Here is a 9408-nt window from a genome sequence, read left to right as displayed (position 1 = left end):
GTTTGCTATTGTCCCATTTGACACAGCAAACTACATGGCCAAGGCCAGAGTCAGGATTATTATCCAAGGGAAGCTGAACAAAATGGGACGTTAATGCCAACGATCTACCACAATGCTTGAGTCCCAAGTTCTTCTAGATTTCAGCTTCCGCTGCAACTATGTGGTAGCATTCATCCCTTCAGTTCCTTCATTCATTCATCCAACACTTATCCATTAAGGGCTTTCTATATTTGGAACCCTGGGCTGGGTGCACGACCGAGAAATTTACAGTCTGCCTTCACGAAGCTTCCTTTCTAAAGCGGGAGAGAAACCCATTCAAACAAGTAAACACATGAATAAATAATTCTGGATGGGGAAAAATGGTATAAAGAAAATAAAACCAAAGATGTGATGATAAATTAACAGTGTGATAATTTTAGAGAAATGGTGAGGAAGGGGGCTACATAAGAAGTGGAATTTGATATAAAAAACTTGTATTTATTGAGAGTTTACAATTAGTCTGGATCTTACTAAGTCTTTCCAGGCCACAACAGCCTTGGGAAGCAGATTCTCTTACCAATGCCCTATTTCAGACGAGGGGACTGAGGCACAGAGAAATGAAATACTTGCCAGGGTCATGCAGCTATGAGGTGACCTCTCTGATGCGGCTCCTCCAGGACAAACCAACAAGAAACAGACACAAACAACAGGATTTCTACTCGTTTTTATTCATTCCTCCAAAAAGCACCACATGCCAACTGCACCCCTGATTTGCCCTTCTTGGTTCCCTACCCCATGATGATCCATCGTGATTCAGAAGTATATGAAAGTCAGCTGAGGTGATAGGTTGTCTCTTCCACTCACCAGTTTCGTGGTGCCTGTGCCAATTCAGGGGGTGCCAATGCCAAGATTCATCCTGTGTTTCCTGGCATTCCTGCCTTGGAGGGTCTTCCAGTCTGGAGGTGCCACACAGACACTATGGATCCTCCCAAAGGCAATCTTAGTCTTTTCTCCTTGTAAGCTCATTAGCAACCTAATGCCTCCAGAGAGCCTAAAATGCAATCCCATCAAAAGTTATGGTTTAAAAGGCAACTACCACAAACAGTAGCCAAAACACCCAAGAATGCCAATATACAGATGCGTAAACACAACCACCCTTCCCCAACACACAGACACACTCAATCGGGCCTTACTTTCTCAGATGTGACCTCTGGCATGATTCCCTCTGGCATGAGGGCAGAGGGAATTTACAGCAGGGAAACAGAGCCAGGGATGCCACGGCCAGGAGGCAGTCTCAAAGAAGCAGAAATACCGGAGGACCCTCTGTGAGCAAAGGCATGGTGGTGAGACAGGAAGTGCCCAGACTAGAGTTGTCTTGGTGCTGCCCAGGGTAAGGGTGTGTGGGCAGGGGCAATGGGACTAACATTTGAGTTCCCAGGGTGTGTCAGGTTTCTCAGGAGGTGCTGCAGTACATCAATGTGTGGGTGTGTGTATCACTGAATTCTCACAATAGCCCTATGAGGTAGATGGGATTTGACCAAGGTCACCCCCAGAGTCAGTAGAAAGACTGACTCTAGAGCTGCACTATCTAGAATCTTCTGTGATAATGGACATGCTCTATATTTGTGCTGTCCAATATGGTAGCCACTGACCACATGTAGCTACTGAGCACTTGAAGTGGAGCTAATGCGGCTGAGACTGGATTTTATTTACTCTTAATTAAAGAAGTCCCTGGGTGGTGTAAACGATTAAGCACTCAGCTACAAATGAAAAGGCTGGTGGTTTGAATCCACCCAGAGGTGCCTTGGAAGAAAGGTCTGCAGATCTACTTCTGAAAGGTCAGCCACTGAAAACCCTGTGGGCTCAGTTCTATTCCGAACACAAGGTGTTGCCATGAGTCAGAATCGACTTGACAGCAACTGGTTGGTTAATTGAAAAGCCGATACTCATTTCAGTTATAGGAAAACTATTAAACATAACTGAGGCAACTTGGGTATGGGAATCTACTCCAACTAGGAATTTTATGAAACCTAAATACAGATTACTCATTTTCCAGTGAAAATGTACCATCTGAATTGAGATGTGCTGTAAGCGTAAAACACACACCAGATTTCAAAGACTTAGCATGAAAAAAATGTAAAAAACCTGTTTATACATTTTTAATATGGCGATTGGAAACTTTTAAATGGCAACGGAGGCTCGCATTCTACTTCCATTGGACAGCACCACTCTGTGGCTCTCGTGCTCTTTCATGTGGCTGGCAAGCTGGATTGAGGGGCTTGAAGGGCAGACTGAGGGGACTATTAGATAAAGTAGTACTGGATATTACAGGGAGAGATGAACAGCATTTCCTCAGGGCTGACAGAGCTTGGAGGACAATGCCTGGAGCCATTCAAAGTAGAGCTAAATGTCTCTTCCAAGCCTCATTGTTTTTGGTCTTTCCAGTTTATTCTGACTCAAGGCGACCCCCTGTGTGCGGAATACAACTGCCCTATAGAGTTTTCTTGGCTGCAGTCTTTATGGAAGTAGATTGCCAAGCCTTTCTCCTGTGGGAACTGCTGGGTGATTTTGAACCGCCAACCTCTTGGTTAACAGCTGAGCAGCTGAGTGCTTACCCACTGTGCCACCAGGGCCCCTTTCCCACCTCATTAAAACCAAACAAACCTGTTGCCATCAAGTCGATTCCGATTCATAGCGACCCTATAGGACTGAGTAGAACTGCTCCAAAGGGTTCCCAAGGAGTGGCTGGTGGATTCGAACTGCTGATCTTTTGGTTAGCAGCCAAGCTCTAAGCCGCTGTGCTACCAGGGCTCCTTCCCACATCATGAGCTTCTAAGAAAAAGGCCTCTAGGTGGGGTAAATGGTTTTCATTTGATGCCAACCGGTGGCTAACCTAAAGGGTCGCCATGAGTCAGAGTTGACTGGACAGCAGCTAACAACAGCTCCTAAGAGCATTACTAGACCAGCAAATCAATTCTACGTGAGAGACCACCTCTTGGTCATCTCAACCGGATGGGACAGATTGTGCCAGCGGTGGGAGTTCAAGCTGGAGATGGGAGGTACCATCGCTTAAGTCTTCTTGTCATCAGTTACCCTTGTCTTCAGCTGTCCAGGGAAACAAGATCTCGTGCTCTTGTCCGGCCCTGTCGTTTTACAGATGGGAAAATAAGGCCCTGGTCCAAATCGCACAGAGCAACAGTGGCAAAGCTGTGCTTGCTTCCCAGGTGCCCTGACCTCCAGACTTACTTTCCCATTAAATGCTTGTTTCTCTCCATCTTGCTCCTTTTCCCTGTCTTACAGGAACAGGCCGACAATCTGAATTCTAGCCCTAGTTCTGCCGCTGACTAATAAATTAAAATAATAAATGTTTACCAAGCACCCACAGTGTGCCGGGCACTGGTCTAGGTGCTGGGGATACAGTAGAGAACAAGACAGGCAAGGGGACAATAGCCGATAAATTGGTAAATAAATAAATAAGATCATTTCTGATAGCAGTAATTGCTACAAGGAAAATCAACCAGATGAGATGAATAATGGGGGTACCTCAGGAGTCCCTGGGTGGTACAGTTAACACACTCAGCTGCTTACTGAAAGGCTGGACGTCCAAGTCCACACAGAGGCACCTTGGAAGAAAAGCCTAGTGATCTACTTCTAAAGAATGAGTCACTGAAAACCCTATGGAGCACAGTTCTATTTGGACACATATGGGGTTCCCATGAGTTGGAGCTGACTTGACGGCAATTGGGTGGGTGAGATACTTCAGTCAGGGTAGTCAGGAAAGGCCGCTCTCAGGGGAAATTTGAGCAGAAATATGACTGACAAGGAGTCAGTCACAGGAAGATCTAAGGTCAGGGCATTACAAGCAGAGAGGACAGCAAGTGCAAAGGTCCTGAGGCATGGCCCAAGGTGGCCCACTCAACCATCAGAAGGAAGACCTATCATGCTGGTTGGGGATGGGGTAGTCAAGGAATGAGGACAGACAGGGGCCAGACCTCAAAGGGCCTTGTTGTGTGATGTTGGGCCTAGAGCCTCCCCTCTTTGGGCTCTGCTCTCCCCATCTATCACAAAAGAGATGGTCTCTCCAATACTACCTTCCTGTTTTTGATATATAAAAATTCTGTGACTTGCACCTTCTCCTGTACACATAGCTAGCAGCCTGAAACATTCTAGGCACTGTGGTTTCTCCCTTTGCCTCACTCATGGCACATTCTCACAGTCTGGGATGACCACCCAGTCGTTCAATGGGCCCTTGTTCACTGTAGCTCTCTGTGTGTACACACGTGAGGTAGCCACAGAGAAACATTTGGACTAGTGCAGCAGTGTAGCTGCTTTTCCAAAAAGGCAGGTGTACAAAACACCAAGGCCAGAAAGGGCTGGGGTTTAATGACAGAAGAAATCAAGATCAAAAAGAGACAGGAACCCCTAAAAAAGAGAGAGAGAGGAACAGACTCCCCAGAGATCCCCCGAATCACCCAGGGTCAGCACCTGTAAAATGGAGGCACTCGAATCCTCTCCCAGTCAAACTCACAGAAAGAGGGGCAGCCACCAAGATTCAAATCCATGAGAGATTTTTGGGATAGCTCTGAGGTCATGCGTTTCTGTCGTTCCACACCCAGGCCTCATTCCTGGTCCCTGGCTATCCCAGGGCCCACCATGCTCAGACTTCTTGCCCCCTCCCTCCATTTTTGTGAACTCATCCTCCCGCTAAAAGCTGGGAAAGGCATAGACCCGTGAAGGAGGAAATATTATACATCCCTCTATTCCCCAAGTGGGACTGAGGGGTTTCCAGCTCTCTCTCATGGGTCTCTTTTTCCCTCCCTCCAGACCTAGACCTCCCACCACCCAAGAATTAGGAACCAAGGTCCACAGTCTTCTTGGGAGCCAGGAATCTGAGGCCTGTGTGTCCCCCTCCCCACTGCCAGTGAAGACTGAAAGCCCACTGACCCCTTGAGAACCTGGGAGGCTGTATGCAGGCCTTTTCTCCCCAGGAAACCCAGACCCTGTATTCCTCTGGGGGTTCCAAGGGTTTTAGCTCCCTGGGGTACCCGGGTCCCCTCCCCCCACACTGGAGTCCAGGTCTTGTCATGGACCATCCCCTCCCAATCAGCGCCTTCACTCCCTTTCCCCCTTGAGGACTAGCTCTCCAATAGCTCCACTTTCTCCTCCTTTGGAGACCAAGACCTACCCCCTTCTAGGGATCGGGCCCCCAGCTCCCTTCAGGACACAGGAGTCTGGGTGTTATGCTCCATCATCCCCAGGGAATTCAGGAGTCCTGTCCCCCAGACTCTACTTCCCTGTCAGGATCCAGAAACTTGATAACTTTAAATACCACATCCCAATCAAGTCTGAATAACATCCCCTCCAAGCACCCAGGGTTCTGGGTGGCTATCACTGCTCTGGTATCTCGGAGATCCAGACACCCTATCCCGGAGTTTGGACCTCCAAGTGCCCTCTTCTCTAACCAGGACTCAGGATCCTCAGTCTCCGCGGAGCCAGCAGCCTGGATGCTGGGCATCCCAGGATCCCCGGTCCCTATCCGATACTCCTTACTGGGTGGGCGCAGGGAGTGCCAGCACCGCCTGCGCGTCAGCCTGCATCTCATCAAGTGCCTGCAGTAGAACGCCATGAGCCGCGCGGTAGCCTAGGCCGCCAGTTGCCGCTGCGCCGCCCGCGGGCCACAGGAAGGAAAGCGCGCCCAGAGCCGCGCCCCCGGCTGTGCCCTCGCCCGCCCATGCGCCCAGCCTCGCCTCCACCTCGGCGCGAGTCACTGGGCCAGGGAAGTGAGCACGCGCTCCCAGCTCCCCTGGAGCCAGGCCCAGCGCGCGCTCACGTCGCGCCAATGCCGCCGGTTCGAGCCCCAGTGCTCGCCGCCACTCCGACAGCTGGCCTCGCAGAAGTGCCACGTCGCACGCCCAGCCTAGCCCTGGTATGGGTGCCGCCGCCGCCGCCAGGCTAGCCAGCAGAGCCGGCCGCCATGCCCCAGCTCGCAGTGCCGCAGCCTTGGTTATGGCCGCACTGGGAGACATGGGTGGTAGTGCCAGCAGCAGCGCCCCGGCCTGGCCTGGGGGTAGCGCGCGCCGCAGCCACTCGCAGAGCCCAGGGAGTCCGCCTGGGCGCAGTGGGAACACGGGCGGCGGCGGTTCCTCCAGCACCTCCCACGTCTCGTCCTCTGGGCTCAACGCGACCACACGTTCCGAATCCCCGCTCCCCGACTTCTTCGCGCCGGCCACCTGCTGAAAACCGTTGTTGCCTGCTTTCTCTGATCCTTCCCCACTACCTGCTTTCTGCGACCCAGTGCCACATTTCTCTCTTCCCTCACTGTCTGCGTTCTCTAAACTCTCGCCGCTGGGCTTTTCCACCATTTCCTCTTCTTCCAGAGACTTTGGTTCCTCACCCTCGCCGTCTGTTCGCACGCAGACCACGGGCGCATCTGGAGGCACCAAGGCCCGGACCTGGGCCCAGTCTTTCTCAGTGGGAGCCCCAGACGTGACGAGGATGACCGCATCGTAGTGGGTTGGATGGGGGGCGGCGGCAGTGCCTGCGTGGCCCAGAGGCACAGTCCAGAAAACGACATTAGGACGCTCAGGTGCCGGGTAGGGCGTGGGCTCCGCGGGTGCTGAAGCAGGGGCGGCACCAGAGTCGCCAGGATCCAACCCGAGCAGCGAGTCCAGCACAAGGCCCACATCGGCTGTACCCGCCACGGCCAGGTCCAGACGCGCGCTGCCCAGGCGCTCCAGGCCGGCGCGCACCCAGGACAGCGCCGCCTCCAGGCCACCTGTTTCGAAAGCTTCACGCACAGCCTCCAGCTCAGCTGCGCCCAGCACCTCGAAGCCATCCTGGGCTGGTGGCAGGAGCCTGCGGAGGCAGAGAAGGATGGAGTCAGGGGTATAAGAAAATGCAGATGCCTGAGTGCAGGGCCAGGCGGACAAAGACCGAGCTACGAGGATGAGGGCGGAACTTTCAAGAATCCAGCAGCGAGATGGGATCAGAGAAGAGAAGGGCTAGACTGATAGCAAAGGAAATAGAAACCAGTAGGGCGGGGCTATAGAGATAAGGGAGGGGCTACGAGCAGGGGCTGGTACCTGGATGTAGTCCTTGGAGAGGGGCTTTTCTGACTTAAGAAAAGGCTAGGAGTCATTCTGGGCGAAGCAAAGCTCACAGAGGGTAAAGCTTGGGACAAAGAATCAGGGCTGTGTTGTTGCCTAAGTGAAAGTCAGCGCTATTTGATATGGTTAAGGTTCCCAAGGAAGCCCCCGTAGCATAGTGGTTAAGTGCTATGGCTGCTAACCAAAAGGTCGGCAGTTTGAATCCGCCAAGCAGTTCCTGGAAACTCTATGGGGCAGTTCTACTCTGTCCTATAGTCACTATGAGTCAGAATCAACTCGATGGCAGTGGGTTTGGTTTTTTGGGTTAAGGTTCCCAAGGGCGCTCTTTCTTGAGGAAGAAAAAGTGGAGGAGGGCAAGGAGGACCAGTGAAAGGAGAGGCTTCATCTACTAATTCCTACGAAGGGGATGTGGCTAAGACAAGAGGAGGTGAGTGAGGCTGGGGTAGAAAACGAGCAGTGGACCTGCTCGAGAGGCTGCTCCCTCTGAGCCTCATTCTAACGTTATAAAATGAGGTGGCTCGGTCTTGGGGGAGAAAGCTGAAGAGGTAGCTGGCAAGTAGACCGGCAGCAATGGACTCAAATATATCAAAGATCATGAGGATGGCACAGGGCAAAGCAACAGTTCCTTCTGTTATATATACCTAAGATCGCCATGAGGTGGGGCGACTGGACAGCAAGTAACAACAGCCCATGAGTGTGCACAGAAACTAGAGGAGATTGGAGACAGGAAGTGAAGGGCACTCAGGAATAAAGCTCATTAAAGGCGGGCTTTATGGTAACTGGGGTCCCTTGAGGACTAAGCTGATGCGGGGGGACTCGCAGGTAAGTCTTTAGGTAAAATCTTCACTGGGATCACAAACTTGTGTGGCAAGAGTGAGCCTTCCTTCAAAATTTTTGTTGGAGGCAATACTTGGGCGAATTCCCTAAGAATTCTCGCTAGGGAGTGGGTCCTCGTGATCTCAGAGTTCTCGCAGGAGGCGGGACCTGGATGATAAGTCCAGAACTGCAGGGAACCCTTGGCTGGGGCGGGGCCAAAATGACAGAAAAGGGAAAAACACAGCACTCGCTTGGGCTGGAGCGTGGATGAAAGAACCCGGCTTTCGGCAGGCAGGCATCTGCTTAAAGCTTGCCCAAAACACGCTAGGGGCGGGGCCTCGAGAACATCAAAGAACGCCTTAGACGCGGAGTCTGGACTAAGGACGCGGTCCTCCCCACTCCGCCCTCAGACCCCGTGTTCACCTCTGCAGCGCCTCTGCCTGGCTCTGCAGGGCTGCCCGCAGGCGCTCTAGCTCCTCGTGGCCTTCGCTGCCGCTGCAGTCCGCCGGGAGCACGAAGAGAGCCACGGCTCGTAACCCGGCGCTGTCCAGCAGGGTTGCTGTCTGATCCCGGGCTTGGGCTTCATTCTGTGAATCCCTGGGGCTGAGGGTTCGCACCGCCAGCAGCGGGGTCCCTCGGGCCAGGGCGGCCCGTGCTGCCTCCCCCAGCGCTGGGGCCAAGCTCTCCCCGTTACCCTCGGGTCCCGGCAGCACCAGTACCAGCACGTTGGCCTCCGCCGCCCAGGGCCCCGGCGCTGCGGGTGGGCAGCTCAGCTCGCCCAGAAAGAGGCCTGGACCCGCAGCCCGCAGGCTGGGGACCCCTGAGTCCGGCCGTTCCTCAAGGGGCTCCAACGTCTCCACATCCTTGTCGCACAGCGCTGCGACTAACGCGGACTTTCCCGAGCCCGGAGGCCCCAGGAACAAGGCAGTCACGTCACCACGCGGTAGAGGCATACCTGCAAAGGATGGGGGAGACCCGGGTCAGGGAACCCCAATCTTTTTCTTTCCTAGCCACTCACAGTGAACCCAGAATTCAGTCCTCCACCCCATCCCTTCTTCAGTCTCGGGCGTCACTCCCCAGGACCTAGAAATCCGACGCCCAGGCCCTATTCCCCCAGGGACCCAGGCATCCTATGCGCCTTCTTTCTAAACGGAAGCGTTTCCCTTTCTGATTAAAAACTCAGAAATCCAGACCTCCAGCCCCTCCTTCCTCGGAAACAAAGGTGTTTTATTCTCCCCGCCCCCATATCCTGGATAATTCCAAATCACCAACCGAGCAAACAGCCGACACCAAAGGCGAGCGCAGTCCGAGGCGGAGGTGTCAGCTGCTGAGAAGCCTCGAACCTGGGGTCCGGCGGACAGAGGCCGAAGAGGTCGGAGAGCCTGGGTTTGGAAATGTCTGGATCCGTTCTGGGAGCTCTAGACTGACGTCACTCCCTCTAGATGGGGGTGTGTCTTGAAAGCGTGACCTCCGAGACAGAGTCCCTCGCAGCACCTGCGCAGAAGAG

General features: G+C 53.3%; 1 protein-coding gene across 1 annotated transcript; it reads right to left on the bottom strand.

Moving 5' to 3' along the window:
• Positions 1–380: 380 nt before the first annotated feature.
• On the bottom strand, positions 381–9319 carry IRGQ (immunity related GTPase Q). Its single transcript, XM_049900109.1, has 3 exons — positions 9174–9319; positions 8325–8856; positions 381–6834 (listed from the first exon to the last, which is right to left on the bottom strand). Exons 2-3 carry the CDS (start codon positions 8852–8854, stop codon positions 5526–5528), a joined length of 1839 nt encoding a protein of 612 aa, XP_049756066.1. The 5' UTR covers positions 8855–8856; positions 9174–9319; the 3' UTR covers positions 381–5525.
• Positions 9320–9408: the final 89 nt, after the last annotated feature.

This window comes from Elephas maximus, chromosome 11, assembly GCF_024166365.1.
Source record: "Elephas maximus indicus isolate mEleMax1 chromosome 11, mEleMax1 primary haplotype, whole genome shotgun sequence".
NCBI classification, from domain to species: Eukaryota; Metazoa; Chordata; class Mammalia; order Proboscidea; family Elephantidae; genus Elephas; species Elephas maximus.
This window is presented reverse-complemented; position numbering and strand designations above follow the sequence as displayed.

Coding starts and splice junctions, on each gene's coding strand:
- IRGQ (XM_049900109.1), bottom strand. CDS start 8,854: ATGCCTCTACCGCGTGGTGACGTGACTGCCTTGTTCCTGGGGCCTCCG. Junction 6,835..8,324: donor CAGGCAGAGGCGCTGCAGAG/GTGAACACGGGG, acceptor CTGCCTCCGCAG/GCTCCTGCCACCAGCCCAGG.